Here is a 25,673-nt window from a genome sequence, read left to right as displayed (position 1 = left end):
GAGGCTCTGTACTCTCTCGCATTCATTCTCTTGCATTTTACTTTGTGTGTGGGAGTGCTCAAGCACTGGAGTTGGACGTGCACGGCATAAAAAGCGGAGGCTCTGCTGGCGTGTGCCCGTCCCTCATCAATCATGGGTTGGCACAGCAGGCACAGCTGCAACTCGACACCTGCTGATGGATTCATACCAATTTCACATTCAACACTTAGCATCTTGACTCAATTTACACTGCCGGTACCACCACCCCCACCACCACCACCACCACCACCCCCTCCTTGAGCTTTAAAAATCAGCCACAACACACTCCCCTACTGTCTGGCTGTGTCCAGGAGCTGGGGGCTGCAGCAGAAGAGGGCTCCAGGTCGCTGCTTAGTGTTATGCAGGGGCGGAGCCAGACGTTGTAAACATTTGGGGCGGGATCCCCAAGATTGGTTTCCCATTTACGGCAGCTATATGCACTATTGTTCAAGCCACTTGAGAAAACAGAATGCGTAAAAATCTGTACATCATTTGGAGAAAAAAACTGATAGTTGACAAGGAAACAAATCTTCCTATAGAGCCTACATCCTGTTTTGTATCTATTTGTTCGCCAACTGCCTTTGACATTCTGAAACCAAAACACAACAAATGCTGGGGATGACTCATTTTCACTCCCAAAAAATGGTCTGATGTTAACTATTTTGAAGTTAAGTATTTCCCCAGTAATAGAACTGTTGTTCCATTGATTTGCTAGTCCAGTCAAAGAGTCTGAAGGGGAATGACCCGAAGTTTAAGTTATTTTAAAACCCCTTAAAGATTCGGGGCTTTTGAGAAAACATTCAGGGCTGGAGCTCCAGAAGCCACCCCTCCCAGGTCCGCCCTGGTGTTAGGGGAGTTGTAGTCTATATCCACAACGTTTCACTTCCGGGATTGCTCTCTTGTTCTGCCGGAAATTCCGTCAAATGTCTTTTCGGATGTCCGTTTTTGGATGTCACGTTACGTTCCGCTTTTTTTGTGTTGTAATTCTAAACACCAGTGGATTTATGAGTTTTCTGTCGCACGTGTTGTTCCACCAAATCAAGGTCCTTCCCAAGGTTATTTTGTAGCGGCTCCACTCTGCGCTTAGCGCCGCCCCAAGACGATTGTGATTGGTTTAAAGAAATGCCAGTAAACGAGAGCACATTTTTCTCCCTTCCGGATTGCTGTGTGTACTAGCAAGACCCTTCTCCGCAGCACTGTGGAGTTCCTCTGGCAAAGCGAAACTAGTAGAGTTGGGAGAAAGGCTGAGGGTGTCGGAAAATTAAAGGGAACGAGGAAATACCAGCGCGGTAAAAACCAGTGACTGGATTAAGATGGGATTTGGTACCTCAATCCACCCTATACACACTTACACAGGCACATAAATTCAAACCCCCCTCCCCCGACTCAGGCCCTGGTCCCTGGTGGCCACTGCAGAGGCAAAGGTTGGTCTTATTTGAAAGGTGGAAGTGGGTATACTGGAGCAAAAAGCTTTGTTGTTTAGCTCGGCCTTTGATGCCAGGTCAGAGAGATCCTCATTGAGATCCTCATTGAGATCCTCAGATCCTGAATCTCTAGTGAGCCCGCTGGCAGGCGTAGACGCCGGCTAATTAGGGAAACTGAAACCAGCATCATTCAGACGGAGTTCAGAGCAAGGAGGCAGGAACACAAGAGCAGAGATGAGGACGATGTATGGATGAAGGATGGTGGCTACGGCGCTTAACAAATTAGGGATCTTTTGATGCATTGATGAGAGTGTGACAGGGACGTTTTCAACATGGCGTTGGTACAGTGTGGCAGGGAAGAGCCAATTACGAGTGCTTTTAAGAGGAGCCAGGGAAAAAAACTTGTCTCAGTCAGTGAGGCAGGGATTATATAAAGAGGGAAAAGGAGGAGAAAATGAATAAGTGTAGGAAGGGGAAAAAAGAAAACGACGTTCAAAGTATTCGTGATGCAGGGAGAAGACCGAAAAAGAGAATGAATATGTAGCATTTTGTAAATACGTCTTTCCTGCACACTGTATGTAATAAGATAAATGGGTGGCAAGGGCTTGTGTGTCATTTGGGATTCTGGTTTCAAGCGGGCCACTGCTAATCAATGCGATGCCAGGGACCACAACTTCCCCTCCCTTTCATTACTTTGCTGTTCTATGAAATTATCCACCACTGCAATTTCCTTTTACAGCACGGCTTAGAGCGGGAGGGGAACACAGAAGATTTGGCTTTGTCATTATTACAAAGAGCGATGGAAATGAGAGAGAGGCTATGTGTATAGAATACGTACTGTATGCTTGTGTGTGGGTGTGTTTAATTTACATGATGCAGCACCTAAGGGAAGCTTTTGTAATCACGGTCATTTAGGATTACTGATCATTCTTTATCTCTGTCTCTTTTATTTTTATTTTTTTTCTGGACAGACTCTTCTTTCCGCTACACGGGCAGTCCCGACAGCCTCCGTTCACGTGCTCCCATGATCACCCCTGATCTAGAAAGCGGTGTGAAGGTGTGGCACCTGGTGAAGAACCACGAACACGGAGACCAGAAGGAAGGAGACCGCGGTAGCAAGATGGTCTCTGAGATTTATCTGACCAGGCTTCTAGCTACCAAGGTACATTCATATTCCCCCATATATGTGGCAACATGTCACATGTTCAATAATGTGGATCAACGAAAGTACAATTCTGGGATAATTTCCTGACATCTGGCGAGTGAGCCACGTTCCCGGATGTCCCTCACCTTCTGCTCTGTGTGTGTTGCTGTTCTCAATCTCCATTCGCTTCAGGAAACAAACGAGATAGCAAGCTAGCAAGCTAAACGCTGAAAATGGCAAGTTTAGAGAGAATTTGGATCGTGCAAAAGGCAGGCATGCTTGTTTTTTTTGGGGAATAATCGTAAAGATTTACAAAGAATATGTTTGCGGCATTTACTATCTAACTTAGACGTTTTGGGACTGACTGGTGTGATTGCTGTGGACAAAATACCCACGGCGATACACTGGTAAGAGCAAATTTCATTAAACCATGTAACCAGCTAATCTAAATAGCTCACGTTACTGTATTGTGTCAACAGTTAACTTCATTTAAAGGTGCACTATGAGTTCCTGCATGGTTTCAGCGCAATTTCATTTTTTGTCTCAAATCGTAGCCATCTCTCCTTGATTCGCTAGCTGCCTGCCCCCTGAATACACTGTGAAAAAGCCTCGAGACCACACAGGGGTCATAAACATCAAACAACTACTAGGGGCACAGGCTGTGCACCAAAATACAACAAGGCACGTTCCAGCCAATCACTGACAAGATGGTTGAGGGAGGGGGTTGGGGTTAGTGACAGTTAGTCAGTTAGTCATGACAGTTACGGAAACATGGGGGGAGGGGCAAGCTTGCTCTGTTTTGTTTGGTATTTACTTGGAACGTCAACAGAAGTGACATCATGCAGGAACTCATAGTGCACCTTTAATATTGTATGTGGCGTTTTCTTTTGCGGCGTGCAAATGTTCCACCGAAACATGTTTCTTCCCGAGACTGTTTTGCAGAGCCACTGTCGCTGCGTCCGGAGCTTAGCAAGACGATTGTGATTGGTTTAAAGAAATGCAAACAAAGCAGAGTGTATTCTTCTCCTATCCCTGAATGTACGTGTGGACGAGCCTGTCCTCACTCCACAGCGCTGTGGAGATAGGCCAGGCAATGCGAGACTACGTTTTTGACGACAATTTGACTGCATTTAGACTGTGTTCTCTCCTTTTCACAGGGTACCCTACAAAAATTTGTCGACGACCTATTCGAGACGTTGTTCAGTACAGTTCACCGAGGGAGCACTCTTCCCCTCGCCATCAAATACATGTTTGACTTCCTGGATGAGCAGGCAGACAAACACGGCATTCACGACACAGACGTGCGTCACACGTGGAAAAGCAACTGGTAAGGGCCTTTTTTTTGCAAAGGAAATATCACATGGCATAGCTGCTCTAATGTCACATGGTGAATTCAGTGTGCCAGATAACTTCTTTCTGTCTCTTACTTATTCTCTTTGACTCCATCTTTCAGCCTTCCATTGCGTTTCTGGGTGAACGTGATCAAGAACCCGCAGTTCGTGTTTGACATCCATAAGAGCAGCATCACGGATGCCTGTCTGTCCGTGGTAGCTCAGACCTTTATGGATTCTTGCTCCACTTCAGAGCACCGTCTGGGCAAAGACTCCCCATCCAATAAGCTGCTCTACGCTAAAGATATCCCCAATTACAAGAGCTGGGTAGAGAGGTACGAGCTGCTACACTCACTTAAAGGTATAGTGGAGGATTTTTCCCGAATTTTAGAAAAGAACCGCCCTCTGTGTATTTTGAAAAAATGCACATGCGCAACACTCTGCCTGCTCCCGAGAGGGAACGCCTATTAAACGTGTGCACGAGAGTGCACTGTTTACAAGTTGCTGTCGGCATGGCTCATACAAGCCTACTTTCCAAAAGAAGATTTTTCTCAAATTGAGATGTTACTGTGTGTGTGCGGTGCATGATTTGTACCAGGGTTAGCATCGCTAATCATAGCTTACATCAACTTTTACTAGCATTGGATTAAATGGATTTCTCCAAATAGCATGCCAAACTTTACCTGTGGAGTAGAAACTTCACGACTGAAATATTCTCCCAAAAGCTTCAATGCTTCAATGAATGGCTGAAACCGTAGCTCAAGCTCACCACACATATGCACCTGAAAGCTAGGGACGTGCACGTACGACGGCTTACGTAAACCTATATCACCAGAATGATTGACAACTAGGAGGACCAATAGTCTTGATGATCCACCCGGAAAAAGAAAATCCTCCACTATACCTTTAATACACAATTCTGATCCCCTCTGTCACATCCTTTTTGTATCCCCTTACAATAAAAATTGGGATCTTTTAGGAAATTGATTTATAATTCTCTTTCTTCCTGCCTACACTTCTCAACCAGATTGTGTAAAAAGCCTTTTGTGAGTGACTGTTACCAGGCATTCATTGTTCATGAAAGTGATTTATTACCGTTCTAAAAAATAAATAAAAAGTACTAGGTCTCAGCGGAGCTATTACATCAACTCAGTGATTCTCTGCAAGTGATGCCAAGTGCTACCCCCTTGTCTCCGTCCTCAGGTACTACGCTGACATCAACCGGCTGCCGGCCATTAGTGACCAGGACATGAATGCCTATTTGGCAGAACAGGCCCGACTCCACTCCACAGAGTTTAACATGCTCAGCGCTCTCAATGAGATCTACTCTTACGTCAGCAAGTACAGTGAGGAGGTAAGTGATACTTTCTTACACGCATGTTCTAGCCAACAAGTCCTCCAAACCATACGACCATATGGGTCATTTGTTACCCTAACTTCTAATACCACCCACAGGAGCGTTTGATAAAATAGCGCCCGTAGCGGTGGCAGGAAATACGACCTCATATCTAAACCAGAGAACAAATCGGTTACGGTTTTGAACATAAAGGTTGCGATTTTAAACACGTCTTTTAAAGGAGAAATCCGGCGCAAAAGGAACCTAGGGGTTAATAACACATGATTACAGAGTCCACCGTTCTCTGGGATTTGTTTTCATGCTAATCGAATGTGACCGGTTTTAGCCCAACTTGTGTTTGTTTGACACATCCACACATCCACATCACAACACATGTTGTAACATACAGTTATTAGCACTTAATCCGTGGACTTGTTATGCGGCTTGTATGCACAAAACAGTAATTAAGCGTTGTTATTAACTGGTATTGCTAACAATGGCTAACCTGGCAAGAGCTAACTCCACAATGAAAAATCCAACTTGTAAATGTGAGTCCCAGCTCCGGCTTCCGAGTACCGAGGTAAACGGAACGCACTATGACTTCTTGCTTTGCTCCCGTCATTACTACTACGGTCACTAGAGGGCGCCGCCACTATAAACGTAAATATAGGTCGTAATTGCTGCTTGAACAAACCACCTCTGGGAGCGTTTTTTTTGTTCTAGCATGTGCACGCCTAACGTGAGCACCGTTCTTTTTGATGCAGAAGGTTCGTGCGATTTACGAGGTCCAGTTTTGTACAAAGAAAATCCCGAGCAGGCACAAATGGCACGGGGGTATCTAAGAGAAAAGGCCGTGGTGGGAATTCTTTTTTAACGTGAATCATCTCAGTGACTGCAGCCAAATGAATCGAAGCCAGAGAACTGACGGGGAGAAGAGCTGTAATAATAAATGAACGCAACATGTGACTATTTCTTTTTTTGTAATACCAAACAAAGAGAGCATGGGAAATTGTGTTTTTGCTAATTAAATTTGATAAGACGTTAACCTCTGTGTTCCATTGAAACAGCATCCGTATCAGCACCATCTCCATCCTCCACCTGCTCTGTTTTGAGCTTCTGCTGCTCCATTCTGCGCTGCTATCTCCCAGTTTTCTCCATCCCCCCCCACACACACATTTCAGCAACAGGGCAATTCAAAGTGCTTTACATAAAACATTAAAGAGCAGTTAAAAACGATTAAAAAATTAAAAACCGATAAAGTACGAGAATAAAATTTACAGTGCAGTATAAGAACAAGGTAGTCCAACGGAGTCCAACTCGGGCCTCCCCAGGACTTATGTTTTCTGTTGCAACTCAGGTTCCAGAACTGGGCCTTCCAAAGGACCATTTAATGACTCCTGTTGCATTAATATTATAAATTCCCACACATAAGTTAGAGTATAATTTCCTCAGGTGGAGTTGAACTCTGCCCTTATTAAATGTTTCAAAATGTTTTTGTTGTTACTGTATTTCTGCGCAGCATCATTTCTGAGCTTGGTGATCTCCGATAAATCCCTCTACATACCGAGCTCCTTCACGTGCACATTTCTACCTGGAGGGCAGTCCCAGGCGCTGATTGTGTAATGAGCTGCTGCCGTGGCAAATCAGCCGCTAATTACAGGCAGATTGAACAAAAGGCGTGCCGCAAATTTGCCCCGCGCTTTTTAACGCGCGTTCATTTTGCCCTCGGTGCTCCCAGGCTCTTCATAACTGGAAAAGGTTAGTGAGGTCAGCTCCGAGTCTTCAGTAGACTTCCCCAAAGCCCAGAGGTCTAGTGAGACCTGCGCTTAACAAGGCAGCGTGTCTGATCTGCGCAGTAGAAAGTGGATGTCTACAAGCTCTCAGCATGCTGCCCTGTCCTTTCGTCTGTGCCGAGTTAGAGTGGACTATCTGTTATATAGGGCTCTCATGAGCTGATTCATAGGCACACACACACACACAGACTGTCAGATCACAGGAAGTGTAAAAAAAAAAAAAGGGAGGAAGATAGGGAAGGAAGAGAAAGAAAGTGCATTTATGGAGACGTTCTGCTTCTAATGTCAGCTCCTCCTCTGGGAAGCATTAGCCTGACCTTTATGTTGGATCACAGTATCTCTCTCTCTCTCTGTCTTTTTCTCTCTGTCTCGTATTTTATCTCTCTTCCTCCCTCCTGTACATTCCTTCTCTTTCTACCCATTATCCAGTCAGCGTCCCCTTTGCTCTCCATGAATCTCATACATGCACTTTTGCTGCCTCTGCAGTTGTAACCATCTGATGCGCACATGCATAGAAACAAATGTAAACTCACACTCATGTTGCACACACGCACGCTCACATACACATGTGCCTCATCACTCCTGTAGTACGGGCTGTCTCCCAGCAGCGCAGTGTATAAAAACCTCACCTAGCATTAACAGCTCTTCATTCTTACTCAGCCCTTCACAAAGGGGCCGTTTGTCAGGCTAACCAGGCCAGAGCTGCAGCCTACTTAAATGGATTTGGGAGATGGCAGTGGGAGCAGCACCTGCATACAGTGCTACAGATTAATAATAGATTGCTATCGGGCCCGACGAGGAGGAGGAAATGCTCTGTCTGTAGCTGCCAGCCTTTAAGAGCACTTAAGGCAGATGAGTGGAAGTTGTTAGGTGGGCAGACAGAGACTGTGTTCTGACACAGGACAGGCAGCAAACAGAGGTTTGCCATGCTGTGCGGACAAAAAGAGAAGTTGAGTGTTGCTGAGATAACAGTCAGTCAACATTTTCTGCATAAAAGGTGGAAGGGACCGACTGAAACCAATCCGCTAAAAACAAAAAATGTGGTTCTGATTGACTGAAGGACATAAAAGCTCTCGGGTCCTATCTTGCACCCGGAAAGCCAGACGCAACTGTCTTTGCTAGTTTAAGCCCGACGCAGTGGTCAGTTTCCCGTCTAGCGCCCGCGTCGTTTAAATAGCAAATGCACCTGCGCCCATCTTTGCGCCCATGGGCGTGCTGGTCTTACAGGGAGGTGTGTTCAGGAGCATTCTTGAATTCTTGGTATATTGCTATCTTGAGGCAGCGGGAAGTGATCGCGCCATTGACCAAGAAAAACCTGGTCTAAAATCAATAACGCAGCATTTCATTATTTTAACAGCGCATTAGTAAAATGGGCCTAGGCGAATGCACAGCGCGCACACTATGCTTGTTACACACACAGGGACACACAGCAGCACACAAACATGCAAAAGATTACAAATAAAAATATTACGGTGCAAATCCGCCATCATAACAGCAATGCGCCAAGGTCCAAACGCGCCTGGCTTTTAAAGGGAATGGGAGATGACCCTCTGATTGGTTTATTGCATGTTACGCCCAAAACACACCTATGAATTAATGAAGACACTAAGTACAACCCTTTAGAACCAGGCGCCCGGCGCACGGACTCTTTTTTTTTTTTTTTTTTTCGCCGTCAAACTAGCAAAAGTGGATCTGGACACGCCCTAAACGCACCTGCGCCAAGCGCTTCACGCCGTGCGCTTAGATCGTTAAAATAGGGCCCCTCTTCTTTTGACGAGACACGTTTGAAAAAAACAATACACATCGTACGGTGTGTTTTTTTTTTTTTTTTTACACCTGATATTTGAAAACATAGCCCCTAAGTGACCGTGTATGAATAAATGGACAAAGACCGTGAATGAGTAATGGCGAAAAATACGTTTTACTCGCGTGTGGGTGACAGTTTGTTTTCTCCCATATTCTTTCATTATTTATTTATCTCTCATCTCAGAATATTTGAAATCACACATTGCATAAGAGGGGTCAATTAATGATGATGCTGGAATCATCAATCATTGAGTGAAACACTGCATTCCAGTCTAGTGTAGTTTGATAGGAAACCGATCAACGGTAGCAAACATATACACGGTAGCAAACCTGAAACCATATGTTGAAATAAAAGCTGCGGCATTTGGATACAGATATCCATATCAAAGGTGACATGGCCCATATTTTTGTGCTGCTGTTTTATGTTCATATTAAAGGCCTTTGCCGTGTGTGTTGCTGCCACTCTGACATAGATTCCTCCTGACAAGGCAGACACTAGACGAGAGAACGAAGGAGAGAGCCTGTCTGAATTCCTTTTGATCCCGACATGACAAATGCCAAATTTCCAAGAAATGGGCTCAGAAGATGAAACAGGGAAAGGCTAATAACACAAATATTTCTCCATGTGTTGTCAAAGACAAAGGCAGTGATGTAATTCTTTTCTTTCTATTTCTTATGATGTCTGTATACAAACCTAACAAAAAGCAGGCAGTGGTGGAATGCAACTAAGTACATTTAGTCAAGTACAAATTTGAGGTACTTTACTTGAGTCTTTTCTTTCCATGCCACTTTCTACTTCTACTCTGCTACAATTTCAGAGAGAAATATTGTTCTTTTTACTCCACTACATTCATCTGACAGCTTCAGTTACTAGTTACTTTACAAATTAAGATTTTTGAACACAAAACACATGTAGTTTATAAAATACGATCTTTGAATTATAAATTAAACTACCCAACAATATAAGACTACAATTCCAGCTGAAATTACCAGACCATTAAACACAGTTTGAATCCGTTTCCAGTTTCTAAAATGTGAGGTTTTTTTTTTTTTCTGCATTGAGTACTTTTACTTTATTATACTTTAAGTACATTTTCCTGATGATACTTAAATACTTTAACTTAAGTAGTGTTTTCAATTTTACTTGTGACAGAGAATTTTTTACATTGTGGTATTAGTACTTTTACTTAAGTAAAGTATCTGAATATTTCTTCCACCACTGAAAACAGGCTCCACTCCATAACGAAATACGCAGTTCTCGTTATGAAATGTTGTCAGATGTAATTCTATAAATGTAGCGCAACCACTAAGGATGTAGTCGGAATATGTATTTTTTTTTCTGGCTGGTATTTGACCAAAGTTTTTCCTTGTCCTGCACAGATCACGGCCGCCCTGGAGCAGGACGAACAGGCGAGGAAGCAGAGGTTGTCCTACAAGGTGGAGCAGCTGATCTCGGCCATGTCCCTGGAGAGCTGAGAGCGACCGCCACTCAAAGAGAGCGCCAACACCGAGAGAGACGGGACCACAAGTCTCCAGAGGGCCCTCGCACGAAGGTCCCGCATTACTTACCTCTCAACGTGGGAGCTACCGCCACGAAAACCAGACCTGGGGCCTCTCTGTATTCACTGTCGGACAGACATCCAACAGCTTTAGTTTGTAATTCTTTCCCCTCCTTCCATGATGGCACCAGCTAAGGGCCCACAGACTGAGATAGAGGCCCTGCAGCTGGAGCTGATAATGGCATAAGGAAGGACCATCAGCAGAGAAGGCAAGAACATGGCGTGTATTTATTTATTTTTGTTCGTTCCTTTTTTTTTCGCAAAGTATATTTTCTCTCAGTTTGACAGGAAATTGTGTGTGTGTGTGTGTGTGTGTGTCTGAGTAAGACTCTGCCAAATCGTGAGAGCAAACAGAGGAACAGATTTTATCCTCCACTCATTCAGAAACTGACACCTGAGTGTGAAATGGAGACAAAAAAAGAAAAGAAAATGACGGCGAGAAGCAGAGGAGCAGATCTCATGTCGGACTGCTGCTGAGTTTGCGTTCAGATTTTTATTTTTTTACTTGTACATTTTGAATATTATCAGTTGCAGTTGAAAACACCCGCCTCCCGGTCTCCCACGAGTGTTGTCGTGCAAAGACGTAAAGAGACGGGCAGCGCGGTGGTGAAACAGGCCACGGTCCATGTCTTCTCTCTCTCCGTTCCCTCCTCGGACTGACGCTCCACGTGACACGGACATAACCTCTGCTCTTCCTCCAATCAGAAGTGTACAGGAAACCATAAAAGAAATGGATGGTCAACAGTTCAGCCAGCACGCTCGCACCTAAACTGAGGACGACTGAGAGGAAGGCCTATAGTGTATTTAGGAGATTACCATGAATCAGCATCAATCTGGTGTCCAAGGTTGTTGTTTTTTTTGTTTTTTTTCTCTCAGCAGTTAGGTCATCTGTGTATGTACCGGTTGATACTTGCCAATCTGTTTATGTGAATGTACAAATGTTTTTAATTTGTTTGTCCGTTTGTATGTCTATTTGAGTTTTGCAAACAGAAAAGGGGCTCAGTTGAACTGAGCTCCGTAGGTATTTGCAGTAGCTCGTCGAGTGAACGACTCCATTTGTCCGTCCTGGCCCGAGCCCGTCCAACCACGTCCCAAACATTATTTACCCTAAACCACTTTCTTTTTTTTTTTTTTTTTTTCCTGCTAGAGGAGAGTGCGTATCGTCTGCATTGTGGCTGCTCATACCTACGCAGTGTGCGCAGATGCACTTAGTCGAGACCAAACGAGAGCAATTGGTCTCTAAGCTAAGAATCTCCACTATATAACCACAGTTTGTATCTATTTGGGAACTTGATCCACTTTGTGTGTACTTTGCATGCATGCTGTCGCACATCAGAAGTTCTCCAAGGGTCCATCTTTGATTCTGTCAAGTGCCAATGAGTCACGCCAGCTTTTGTTGTTAGCTGATGGGAGATCTGCCCCACCCAACCACCACCACCACCTCCACCACCCCCCATGTCCCCGCACAGACAAAAAGAAGCCTAGCTCCGTGGGTTCAGTTTCAACAAGTGCCAAAAGATCCTGTTGTTTTTAAATTGTCCGCTAATGTGTCAAAAAAAAAAAAAAAAAAAAAAAAAAATCGGTTCATGCTTTACAGAGGGAAGCAAAGCTCTCCTGTTGGGAGTGTAGAGCCGGTTGAAGTTGAAGCTTATCAAGTCTAACTGGAATGGTTGAGTTTTGAAACTCGTAAAAGAAAAAAAAAAAAAGGTACGAAACATAGGCGGGAGAAAAGAGATCTGGGAATGAGGAACACAACATATGAAACACAGAGACCTATACATTTAAAAAAGACAAAAAAAAAAAGTATGTTGCATGTCACGTGGATGCGTCTCCTGACTTAAACCAAAACGTCCCAAGGTGTTAAAAGGCTGACGTTACCTTCCGACCTTCTAGCTGGATGACGACAAACTGAAGATTCCATCCTCTGGATCGGTCCTTTCTGTTTCTTCCGGGATATATGTTGGCTTGTTGTTTACATCGAGTACTTGAAAATAGGTATTGTTCTAGGTTTGCAACAGTATACTGCATTGGTGTGTTGTTGAGAGCATGATAAACGGCCGTAGTGGGGTGAAAGGTGCTTCTTTTTTTCTCTGTGGCCTTAGATACCCGCCTGCTTAGTGTTCTTAGTGATCTCATCAGTCCTCGACTCGGGCACAGTCCTTTGGAGCCCAGTGGTCTCTCTGTGATACCCGGCGCTGGCACTCTGCTGAGAACTGTCTTGGCGAGATAAAGTAAAAGGTGAAGAGGGTATGGCTGGGCTCAGGCAGATGTTGCCTCGCTCAGCGCTCGGGATCGCCCGAGCTGTTTGAAGAGAGGGTGTTGAGAAATGAGGAGAGAGAGAGGGAGAGTTGGAAAGAGAGAGAACCCCTTTAGGTCTAGTTTCCTGCTCCGGCTTTGAAGCCTCTCTTTGATCTGAGTCCGTTGTGTGTGCACAGTGTGATCAGGAGATGGAAAGAAGAAGAAGAAGAAAAAAAACATCAAACTAACAGGCAAGGAGAAATGTAGGATGGTGTGATTGACATGCTATTACTGTGTCCGGCCAGTGGGGGCACATGTGGGAAAGATTAGGCCTAGATTTTATAATTTGTTCCCTCATCTGGAAGAAAAAATAAAAAAAAAGGCACCTTCTCGCTCTCTTATTTAGAGCTGGGCGATATGGAGAAAATCAAATATCACAAAACTTTTGACCAAATACTTCAGTGTCGATATTGCGGCGATATTGTAGGGCTGACTATTGGTGCTTCCACAAAATATTAACACAATGAGATTTTTGATAAATAATCGCAAATAATGTGGATATAATGACTAAGTGGGTAAAGGCAAATAACAAAATGGCTAGAACAGTCTGGAGAGTTCAGGAAATGACATCACTTTACTTTAATGCAGCCTTTAAAACCAGGAAAAGACAACACTTGTGTCACGTGCGATATCCAGAATTGAAGAAGGATTATATCTAGCCTCATACATCGATATCAATATAATATGGATATATTGCCCAGCCCTATCGCTAACCCCCTAATAAACATCTATAGGTACACAATGGCGCACATATACTGTACAGTACATAAACATTAAGCTTCTTCTTTTTGATTAAGGTGTCTTCCCAATTTCAGCAAATAGAATTGTATCCTCCTCATACCTCACATTGCTTGTATGGAGTAATGCTTTTTATCATTTGAACAGGACCTAAATGCCTTTTCCTTTTTTGCAAGGGATTAAACAAATGTATGTTTATTCGAGTCTTTCCCACTCTCCGATGAGCTCCCCTGTGTTCAGAATTGTGACGAACGTAATCAGAGGCGCACAAATTGGTTGCGAGTGGCTTTGATTTCTCTCTCCGCTCTCCGAGATCATTTATATCAGGGTGTTTCCTCTTGTCTTGTGTGAGATTTTTGCATGCGTTTTAATCCATGCTTCAGTTCTGCCTTTTATTCCATATCGATACACGCCGTCATTAGAGTCTAACTGCAAATTCTTACCGGAAGCCCATGTAGCCTATTACATGTCTTACATTACAGCTGAATGCACTTTTTTTTTCTCTCTCTCTCTTCTGTTCCTACACATACAGTAGCTTGTTTCCGTGTACACTTGTTTCCAGGATCGTTTTAATTCAGTTTGAACTGAGAAGAGAAAAGTTAGTTTACTCGCGTTCTGCAGCGCAGAATCCCATTTGACTGTCGTGTGAGCGATGGATAGACGCTCATAAACACAACCTCATTTCAGCTCAAGCTGATTGCTAAATGAAGGCGCTTTGTGCACTTTCTTTGCTCTCGGTGTAACGCGTTGCCGAAAGAGACGGGGGTTGTGGTTTTGACCGGCACGTGTCATCATCATTCCTTATACAAAACAAAGCATTTAATCAGCATTTTTGTTTTTGTTTTGCTTCATGGCATCAGACCGATGAATTGAAACCCTGAGCTTTCCGATGTATTACTCTCAAGTCAAAATATCACAAAATATGTAATGACTATACTTCCATTTTAAACACATTGTAAACAAACCCTTTGTAGACACTGGAGTTCTGTAAAATAGCAATTACTGGCAATGACGATGATAACGATGATGATAATAATAATGGCTGTCTGTTCTTCTTGTTTTATAAAAGTGTTGTGAAAATTGTAAGAAACTTAAAGTATTTAAAAAAGGTTGTTCTCTTGTTTTTTTTTATTTGCTTTGATTTTGTTATGATAATATATTATTGTGTACCTATTGTAAATATGAAGCACACCTATTTTGCAAGCCAATGATTCACTTTGTACTGTTGTTATATATAAATAAACTTTGCTGGTTAAAAATTGCATAGAGCTAAGACCTGGATTCATGTCGTTTTGTTGAGCGACCTCCCAAAGCCCTAAACTAAAACTACACTTTGCAAAAATGCTTTAGGGGAATGTACTAAGTAAACAGGAAGTAGTAGGCTATAATGTTTAGATTCAGTCGTTATAAACGCATAGACAGTATATAAGGTACAAATGTCTCTGAGGGCAAAAGCAGCAATGCCGTTTCTACACCAGTGGGAGGCAGCAACGCACTAAACTGTGCTTAGTCTGCCGGAAAGAATAAGAATAAGGTGCTTTTTGGCAGCAAATTTGTTTGTTTGTCAAATTGGCACCATTAAAAGTATGCCGAATTAGCTAGTACCGGTTCTTGTTTGCAATGTGACCATGGATGTACAGACAACTATCACTTGATTACTTCCAAACTAAAGAAAAGTTAAATATGTGCTAATTCTCAGGCAAGATCTGTTGTTATACGGAGCGTCTTTTTTTTTTCAATGAATTCTAAGCAGATTTATGGACGTTTTGTATGCGACGGAAGTCGAAGATGAAGATATATTCCTCGGTAAGTGTAAGTCAACATTAATATTTGTGTATTACATCTGAGGGTTTAGATATGAGACAAGAAGGAGTCCGGTTTTGACGCAAATTGTAGAACTCGGGCTCTCAGGGTTTTTAAAGTGGCTGAAATGCCTCGAGCTGGGTACCGCTGCTGCTGCTGCTGCTGCTGCTGCTGCTTAGGGCTGGCACGAAATGCTTTGGGCCCGATTCGATTCTTCCAGGATACATGGGTGCCGATTCTATTTTCATTTAACTGCAATTCGATAGTAGGCCTATTGAGTATTGTGATTCTCTCTCCCTTCTTTAACGAAAACTAAAGTTGAATAGGACACTTCTAGAGACAGTAGCATCATGAGACAATTCAGTTTTCTAAAAAGAATGCACATCACAAGTCAGTCAGTCTGACATTTATTTCAGAAGTAGCCTAATTAGGCCTACGTGTATTTTCAGCTTCTAGTCTGTTTTGCTGGAAACAGATGTCAGCCGTCAGTGGTACGTATAAACGGAAAATATTTAGGTAAATCATTGGTTTAAAAAAAAAAACATACATTTTTAAAAATCGTCCCAAAAAAAAAAAACGATCCATAGGCCTACGTGGATCGACTTCCTTCCCACCACTACTGCTTATTGTGTTGATCACCCCACCAAACCACAATAACTAAATTCCTGTTGTTTTCAGAACAACTGCACACACCTGTCCCTTTCAGCTCTCACTGTGTATTTGCCTCATGTCTCTCTTTCCCCTTCCCACGGTTTGAAAACCTCCATCCAAAGGCAATGCCAATTTTGGCCTCTTTCAGGCGCATCTCCAAAACCCCACCTCACAGTGTGCATACCTCAGGGAGACACATGCCATCCCTCTCTCACCTCCTGTATCTGTGACTCAATCTGAGATCTTGCATCTCCCACACTCCCTTCCTGGCTAGCGGCTAACAGAATAGCCCATGGCTGTAACATGCTGAATTGCAGTCGTTTGTCTTCATGCGAGTCTGTTAGCTCAGACTGAGCTCAGCCTCTCTGCGCCACCACAGGGGCTGCAATCACATTAGGTTGCTAATGGAAGTGTGGGTCAGTGTGTTTAGCTGGAATGAAATGGCCCTGAGGGTCAGTGATTCCACAGAGGACGATTGTGGGTGACCAGGCAAAAAGCTCATACGTTTGCCCACTTTCTGGATGCACCTGTCTTTTATTAGAGAGGAAACAGTGGAAAATAGCAGATAAGTGGGCAGAAAGAGGAGCAGGAAGAAGGTCCAGGTGCCCATGAAAGCATTAAGTGAAGTCCTTGAGCGAAACAAAAATGATGGCAACCATACCACCGCTTTAATACCTAATAGTCACCTGGGGCAAAAACAGATTTAATTGATTAGGTGAATAGTCTCGCAGTGGCTAGTCCACACAGCATTTTGGGATGGGAGAGGAATGCGCTCTAGTTTATTGGCATTTATTTAAAAACTATTGCAATCATCTTGGGCGGCGCTAAGCAAGACAGAGCCACGGCGCCGCTGCAAAATAGCCTCGGGAAGGAACTTGTTTTGGTGGAACATGTGTATGTTCAAAAGTTGTTTTAGTCGTGCAACAGAAAACTCAGATTGGACAGATAGTCTAGCTAGCTGTCTGGATTTACCCTGCAGAGATCTGAGGAGCAGTTAACCATAGTCCTCAGATATCCACCGGAGTTTAGAATTACAACCAAAGAAAGAGGAAGGTGACGGACATCTGGCCGAAAAAGAGGGACATCCAGCGGAATTACTGGCAGCACCAGAACAATCCCGGAAGTAGAATGTTGTAGATATAGTGTATAAACAGACAGAGGGGTGGTCATTCATTCATTCATTCATTCTACATGACTAATAAGAAAGTGCAGTTTGACACCGTTTACGGAGTTGGAGTAATGGTATAAACTAGGATAGTTATCGTCATCGCAATATCAACTGGGGCAATATACACTTCGCGAAAGGCTGCGACGTATCGCGAAAGAAACTGAGATTTTTTTGAGTAAGTTGAAAGAAAATATCAGTAAAAATGACACACTTTAAAAAGAAACTGTCAAAACTGTCTTTTTTTTTTTAGTGGTGCCTTTTATATTCAATTACATGTTCAATTTGTTCAACAAAAGAATGTCGGAAATTATTTACTTTTGTTATGATTTGTTTTAAACTCAACAAGCAATTTGTTGTATTTTAGCAGAATGCTGAAAGCAGCAGAAATGCAGAACAGAGTAAACTTTAATATCTGTTTATTTAGGCCTATCACAAGTAATTTCGTTTTCGGGATATGTTCTTCGTATTGTAAAGCCTAGTATAAACAATGCTTCTTACAGTAGTTTCCTGTTGCAGCCAGTTTATCAAGCAATATGTATTCTATATCTTGAGTCCCTTGGCCACCCCTGCTCCTGTATTTCCTCCAGGGAAGGTCTAATCCCCGCTGCTTCTAATCCTGTACTGCTGAGACCAATTCAAATCCACGCGGGACTTAACGCCCTATAATGCCTTTACAAGTAGTTGCGTAAAGCTGACATCCCATTCGTTCTGGGTAGGATTCTCAGCCTGGATTACAAGGCAAATTCTGAAATAATTACAGTAATGTGAGTTGGCAAAAGAGGATGCCAGGGATGATTTCAGCCCCATTTTGAAGAATGGCTGAGTATTAATTTCACAGCGAAACACACCCTGACACCTTGTTGGACCTCAGTGCTTCTCACTTCTGATGCTGATGGTTGTTCAAATGTCTTTGGTTTTCCCTTTGCCACTGTTTGCCACTGTTCGCCACTGATCATCTTGAGGCAAATCGCTGCAATGGGGACTTTATAGCCATGCGTTTGATCATAAAGAAAAGTTTTGTATTACCACGCATTGTGGTGTTGGCAGAGTTGTACTTTTGTAGACGAAAAGCAGTCATACTGTAGGTTCGATTTGACTTTCGACTTTCAAATTTAAGTTTCGATTTGATTAAAGGGGTGATAGAATGATTGATTATATTGGGTATTTGACAATATTCCTTAAGGTCTCCTAACAGGGTATGTAACATTGGTTGGGCTGAAAATGGCCCGTGTGCTGTTCTATGCTCCCTAATGCAACCCTGTGAAATAGCCCTAGAATGAAACAAGAGGTTTTCTCCCCTATTGTATGCTCATGAATATTTAGATGAGCTGCGTGCTGATTGGTTGATCGCCAACTACGCTGACCTGACGGGGTCAGCATCATTAGTTTACCGAGACGCACATGAACACACCGTGGATGCTTTACCTTCCCTGTTTGTTTAAATAACTCACTCACTGACTTCAGGGAAGCTGGAGGGTTTTTCAGTTCTGTTGTTTCTCCATCATCTCCGACTCCGGCACTGACCATGGTGTCTGGAAAAGGGTCAGCTACCGGTAAGCTAACGTTACCCTGTGTCTTCAGCTGCACGCTACCAGCCGGTCAGCTACACCGTGTGTCTGCTGTTTATTTCTTCGGACGTGCGCCAGTAGGGTGGAGGGAGAAAAAAATATATACTGGGGGAATTGCCGGTCCTGCTTTTGATTTCGATAGTCGAAATGGAACGCTCATTCGATCAGTTTTTGATTTAAAATCGAAATCGTGACACCCCTAGAGTGGGATTTATGTTGTTGGAAATTTGAAGAGTAACATTTTGAGGCAAAAAATTCAGATACATAATTTCAATGCTAGACATTCAATGGCTTTTTAGTTTCAAAATCCGATGAAGCAGATTTACTTCCATACAAGTGTGAATATTGAATTTGTGTGTTTTTTTTCCAGCTGCATATTAATACACATTAAATCATTCTCAACAGTGCTGGCACAGAACAGCCAGTAGGCTTTCTCTCTCTCTCTCTCTCTCTCTCTCTCTCTCTCTCTCTCTCTCTCTCTGTAATGGCCTGTGATTGACCAAAGTCTCCTGTCACAGCTAGATTTTCTGAAGCCTGAATACAGAGTCAAGAGGAGGTGCAAAAGTCTAGTTTTCTCTCAGACCACTTGGTTTACAATATGCTAAAAGATTATTATGACATTTTTGCCCAACAATGCCAAAAATAAAGTGCTTACCACAGCTCCATGTAAGTAAAGAAAGTTGCAAAAAAGAAACAGAGAAAACACAAAAAGCAACACTGGGGCTGAACAGAACACAAGAAAGTGATGTGGGTGGTAGTGGAAGTTGGTCGGAGGGAAATTGCTAACGAATGTGAATCCAGGTGTCATAAACTCTCAGCACAGGCTCTATTTATAGCCTGGCCTCCCGCTGTTGGAGCTGTCGTTCTCGGTGTGCTCTGCAGCCCGTCTCACCTGCCGCCCGCTAGCCTCTCTCTCATTAGAACTCCACAGCACAGCACACGCCGGGCCACGCAAGTGGGCGCTCTGCATAATTCACAGGTCAGAGACTCATTCAGCAGCATGTGTTAGCCTCACACACACACACACACACACACACACACACACACACACACACACACACACACACACACACACACACACACACACACACACACACACACACACACGCGCAGGTGCAGGTCGCAAGACACACTTACAGGCTCGGAGTATGATGTTTGAAAACAGCACACACATGAAAAAACAGGTGCATAAATGAGACCTGGGAATCATGCAAACATACATGTTTGAATGAAAAGGGAAACAGCCAAGCTGTTCATTAACTGCTTCACTCATGCGTACATATACAACTTAAAAAATACAGAAAGTGCCCTCTCTGCCACTTTCTGACAAGTTCTTCCAGTTTTCTGAGCGCGGTGACTGTGCCTATCGGCAGGGCGAGGCTGGCGATCAGTGTCTTTCTCTGGACGCGATTTGTCCCTGCTCCCTGAAATGGTAATGAGGCCCCCCCAGCAGGCCCACTGACAGCCTCCTGTTGGGTGGCCTCATCTCTTTGAGCACTGCACAGCAAAAACAAAGAGGTGGGAGGATGGCGTCCATTTGACCCAGTGCCCCCGGTCCACCCATACCAGCTGTGCTTAAAAAAAAAAAAAAGTGCAGGCGTAAGTATTTTTCAGCTATGCAAATGCACAGGGACATTAAAATACACAAGTGCACCCCGGAACAGGCTTGTGCTGTGAATATGAAGTCGCAGAACGCTCATCATTTGATTTTGTGTACGTGTGTCTGCACCCCTGTGTAACACACACACACACTTAGACATACACACAGTGACACATACTCAACCACCCTGCTGCTCTCAGGCACAGGGTGCAGGTGAGAAACGCCTGCCAAATTTCCCTAGCTGGAGCACTTGTTTGCATATGCAGATGTTAATTACCATTGGTGCTTGTATGGGCCAATCAGCATGCTGCTGGAACAGCTTGTGCATCTCCCCCCCACCCCCCCCCACCACCACACACACACACACACACACACACACACACACACACACACACACACACACACACACACACACACACACACACAGACACAGGTTGCCGTTTCCACAGCTACTCCCCTGGCTGATAATAAAGATAATCACCTCCGATTTCCTTCATGGCACATTTTCTCCCGCTCGCTTCTGAAAGGCCAGGGGCAATAAGTGCGAGATCATCCATCCGGTATGGTGTAATTGTTGTTGGAATAAAGTCCTGGCTGAGAGCAGGGTCAGATCAGATGAGATCGGCTGATGGTTGTTATCACACAGACTGACAGGCTTGAGTCTGGCCTGTTCAGTGTTCAGTTAGAATGAAAGTAGGTTTTCAAAAACCTTGAAATTAAGACTTAGTCCACTAAATCAATAGATGATATCCATCAGATATTTCAGAGTGCGTTATCCTAAGCCCTTCATGGTAGTTAACGTGTCCAAAAAGGTGATCAATCAGGATATTAAAACATAAGCTTCCATGCAAGGCTGGGTGATATATTGACATCAATATATGAGACTCATTATCGTCCTAAATGTTGGATATTGTAATATCACACAAGCGTTGTCTTCTCCTGGTTGCATTACAGTAAAGTCATGTCATTTTCTGAACTTACCAGACTGTTCTAGCTGTTGTGTTATTTGCCATTACCATTACTTAGTCATTATATCCACTTTACTGATGATTATTTATCAAAAATCTCATTGGATATTTTGTGAAAGCACCGATAGTCAAACCTACAATATTGCCGCAATATCTATGTTTTTGGTCAAAAATATTGTGATATTTGATTTTTTTGGCATTCGGAAGCAACATGTTAAAAACTTTTTTCCGCTACTTCTAATCTCCTTTAACATAATCTGTTGTCATTAAACATGTTGCTAGGGCTGTGCTCGATTGAAGAAATTCTTAGTCGACTAACACTCATTCAATTGTATCGACTAATCGATTAGTTGATTTAAATCGACAGATCTGTAAATCTGAGTTTCTCTGCAAAGAGTCACGCAAAAGCACCACTTTAATTCTTGTGTTTACCAGAGATGTGCTCGTACGTTTCTTGGAAATAAGTCATTCAGCATGAAAAAAAAGCATAAAACATGACTAATCGACTAAAGAAATCTAAGTTGACTAAGACCAAAACGACCGATTAGTCGACTAATCAACTAAGAGGGAGCAGCCCTGTATTGAAGCAACCCAATCTGTCATGGGCCCACACAATAGATCCAATCCCCCCCTTTCTTTCTGTCTCCCTCCTCGTTCTCCCTTGAATCCATTGTCCAGATAGAAACGTGCCTAGGATTGCAAGGGCTCGCTTTCGGCACACTTCTTTGAGAATTATTTAAGGCTTAGGAGTTTCTCTGAAATTAATATTTGATGTGGAGGACCTGAGCGTCTCCCGACGAGCCCAGAGCAACACTTCAGAGAATGACTGGGGTGAGGTGTATAGCTCCTTGCTTCAAAACACATACACACACACACACACACACACACACACACACACACACACACACACACACACACACACACACACACACACACACACACACACCATCTCATCCACTCGCCATATCCAAAAAACACTCCAGATGTTTTATGTTGGGTTATTGGATAATTGTAAAGTCTGGAGGCGATCTGATCTGATCTTAGATGCGTGTTGAAGGAGATTGTTCTTTTATTTGCCCTCTTCCTTTACCTATTGGCTTAGTTCAGCTTTCTTCGAGGTCCCGCACAATATGAGTGATTTTCCTTTATCTTTTAGGCATGCATTGCGCATGTTGTCATACTTTCCAATGTATGACATGCTGACAGGTTCATGGCTTGGCATTATCCAACTCCATATGTTTTCTATGGCAAGATTTTTTTTTTTTTGGGGGGATTTAACACAAGAGGACATCTTTAGTTTTATGCTGTTGCCACAAGAGTGCAGAGTTGAGTCATTCAGAAATCTCTTCTGTCTGTGACCGGCATGAGATTCTTTTAAAAGCCTGGTCCTGTAGTGCCATCTCATGGTGTGCTGCTGAAATAGCTTATTTCCTTATGACTCAGAAACACCCCCAGAAATAAAACCAGTTAAATTAGGAGCTTGCAACATGTTTATTTTGTGTAAACAACTGCATTCAACAGTCCAGTCGGTGTCATTTAAAAAAAATAAGAATAGTCCTTCATATTGTGGTGAAAAAGATGAATAATAAAAAATGTTTAACATCTGTTTCAGTAAAGCTGTATTTGAACTTTGTGTAGATTTTAATGGGGCCCCTAGAGACCATAATATCGGTCAATACAACTGGCTAGAATTACAAAGTTCTTCCTTCACTGAAAGACCACTGTTAACTGCTGACAGTTTGACTGATGTGAAAGTACTTCAGAGATGAATCGAACAGATACATGTAATGAGAGCCATCTGGGCAGCCAGCACACTAATGAATTAATCCCACAGACCTTATCTGGCCATGTGCCTCCAGAACACACACAGTTTATTATGTGCTTACAAGATGCCAATAGCATGGTGGGGTGCTCGCTTCTGCTGTTGTGCAAACAGCAGGGTTTCATTTTCTGTGGTCCCTCTTAGTTGTGATGGATGCAAGAAAGTAAACCATTCCAAAAGCAAGATATTAATTTGGCATCAAAACAGGGACTGTTTTCGAAAAGCATGAATTGCGCCGATGAAAATGATATGGTAACGTTCTTTCATTTCTTGTCCTTTTCCTTCCCCCCCCCCCTTCGCTTTTTGTGGCAAATAACAATCAGAATAGTTACATAACTTGGACATTAAGGACGAATAAATGATTGCTCAATATAATTGCTAAAGCTGGAATTACAAAATCCAAAATATGAGGCGGTGAAATACGAGCTGTGAAATGCCTTTTTTGAAGTGCTCGATGGTTTGCTCTCGCTCTCTGCAAGTGCTTTCTTCTGCATCGATATGCACAGACCCTCAATAGATACACTCCAAAGAAAATCCGGATCGGGGATTTAAAGCTCCTGAGGTTATGATTGAGAATCTCAGAGACCCCAAAGCACTCCCGACTTTCACAACCCTCTCAACCTTGAGCATGAATCACTTCAAGATGTCTACCCAGCCACCCAATCAGAGCCAATTAGGTCTAGTTACAGGCCTGTAGAATTTGCCCTTTTCAAAAACGCAAGGGAAAGGACATGAGGAAGCTGGGGACAGAGAGGAGACTCAAAGGGAGGTTGTAGAGAGAGAGAGAGAGAGAGAATATTGAGAGGATATTGCTTTTTCTTATTAACATGCTCTCTTCTGACTGAGCTGGGATTTTCCAAAAAACTGTTGCTATGTGTTGACTAACTTTCCGTGCTGTGTTATGTATCTGATCATACGAGTCCAACGGCTGAGTATGCATGCATGATTGTCTGCTCGTGAAACTGTACGTGCGTGCATGCTTTGTGCGTTGGGCTGGCTCGGCCAGCACAATGGGATTGATTTTTGTGAACAATAGGAGTAGTTTCCCTCCAGAGGCGAGTGCTAAAGAAGAACATCTGTATGGGATCAAGGCAATGGAGAGAACGGAGGAGAGTTAAAGGTGGGAGGAGAAGGAAAGGGAGGATTCTTTGTCCATTAGGCTCTGTGTTTTCGGATAAGTACAACGACGCAGACCTCTCAATCAATAAAGCGATCAGGTCATGCATATCGGAAAACTAAACGAATAAGAGAGGGAATGTTTCTGCAGCTCTACACGAGATTAGCGAGACTGTGTATCAAATATTCGGTTTATTGTTTCTGCGGGACATATTCAACAGCATTGTGTGTGTGGATTGTGTTTACACAGCAACATTCTTTGGGTTTCCCAGAACATGATGTAATAACAAAAGCGGTTGAGGCCTCTGTTGTATTAACTGTTTGCCTCTGTCTCTCCCTGGCCGTCCGTTTTTCTCAATAGGACCTGTCGAGATAATGTAATGGTGACGTCATCAAGCTGTCTTTGTGGCTTCAGGTTTCGCTCTTCTTCTTTTTTTTGGTGACGTGAGGTCAAATGAATTGGCTGAAATGCTCTAGTTCATCCCAGCACCATTAGATTTCCTCTTGACAAAGGTATATCTTCATTGTTCACACATTTGAGCTACCCCACACATGAGACTGAGACGTGTGCTCTACAAAGATTAGCTCTCCAGAGCAGGGGTCCGCAACCATTTGAATATAAGTTAAGTGCCATTTTAAAATATTCCTGTAAATCAGCATTACGCCAGCCATCATCCACCGAGCTCGCTCAGGCAGTGTTCGCGTCGCATTCTTTTGAAGAAGTCAACGACAATACAAGCCGATCAGAGGCAGCGTAAAGGCCGATATATGCTTCTGCACTAAATGGACGTCGTGGCTCCATACGTAGGTACACGGAGACACGGACCCTACGCCGGACCCTACGCCGGACCCTACGCCGGACCCTACGCCGGACCCTACGCCGGACCCTACGCCGCCGTAGCCTGACGTGCATCTATCGAAAAATTTAACTACATGTCACGGCGACACACGTCGCTCGGCCGTGGCTTGGAAGCAGCATTTGTTTCTCCCACTGTGCCTCTAGAATCGGCACTCTCTCACCCGCTCTTCTACATACTCCCCACACACACACACACACATGCCCCGCTATTCTCTTAAAGAGATCAACGCGCACACCAGCGCACAAGTATAAACTTCAGGCCACTTACGTAGGCTACAGCGAAATCTCCGCGTGGAGCCGCCGCAGAAGCATAAATCAGGCTTAAAGGAATACGCCACCGTTTGTTGAAATAGGGCTTATCACAGTCTCCCCCTGGCTGTAGATAGGTGGGCCAACGCATTTTTTGTCTCAGTGCAAGTAATTAGGTTGTTTTTGTTGGCTCACTTTTACTCACAAAATGCTAACCGGCAACATAGGATTCCATTCACTACGCTAAGCTAACTAGCGATGGTGCTGCTGGTGTTTTATCGGACCAAAACAATACATGCACAAAAAATGCATTGGCCCACCTATCTACAGCTAGGGGATAAGCCCTATTTCAACAAACAGTGCCGTATCCCTTTTAAGGCGGGTTTTTCGGGAATGCAGAGGATGAAAAAGTAGATCGAACT

General features: G+C 43.5%; 2 protein-coding genes across 4 annotated transcripts in view; both read left to right on the top strand.

Moving 5' to 3' along the window:
- plxna2 (plexin A2) overlaps nt 1-11,972 on the top strand; it is a 212,695-nt gene extending 200,723 nt beyond the window's left edge. Inside the window, exons 29-33 of the mRNA XM_028582483.1 lie at nt 2,414-2,604; nt 3,744-3,913; nt 4,040-4,252; nt 5,121-5,271; nt 10,233-11,972. Coding sequence (XP_028438284.1) covers nt 2,414-2,604; nt 3,744-3,913; nt 4,040-4,252; nt 5,121-5,271; nt 10,233-10,328 — 821 coding nt within the window. The 3' untranslated portion in view covers nt 10,329-11,972. The remainder of the gene's footprint in view (nt 1-2,413; nt 2,605-3,743; nt 3,914-4,039; nt 4,253-5,120; nt 5,272-10,232) is intronic.
- A 2,995-nt stretch (nt 11,973-14,967) lies between these two features.
- cd34 (CD34 molecule) overlaps nt 14,968-25,673 on the top strand; it is a 42,778-nt gene continuing 32,072 nt past the window's right edge. For 2 of the 3 annotated variants that reach the window (XM_028583675.1, XM_028583673.1), the window contains exon 1: nt 14,968-15,253. In XM_028583675.1, coding sequence (XP_028439476.1) covers nt 15,205-15,253 — 49 coding nt within the window. In that variant the 5' untranslated portion in view covers nt 14,968-15,204. Of the gene's footprint in view, nt 15,260-25,673 lie in introns of all 3 variants that reach the window. The other variant, XM_028583674.1, reaches the window with a different exon arrangement.

This window comes from Perca flavescens, chromosome 7 (genome assembly GCF_004354835.1).
Source record: "Perca flavescens isolate YP-PL-M2 chromosome 7, PFLA_1.0, whole genome shotgun sequence".
Taxonomy (NCBI): Eukaryota; Metazoa; Chordata; class Actinopteri; order Perciformes; family Percidae; genus Perca; species Perca flavescens.
Note: the sequence above shows the minus strand (reverse complement) of the source record. Positions and strands in the feature narration are given on the sequence as shown.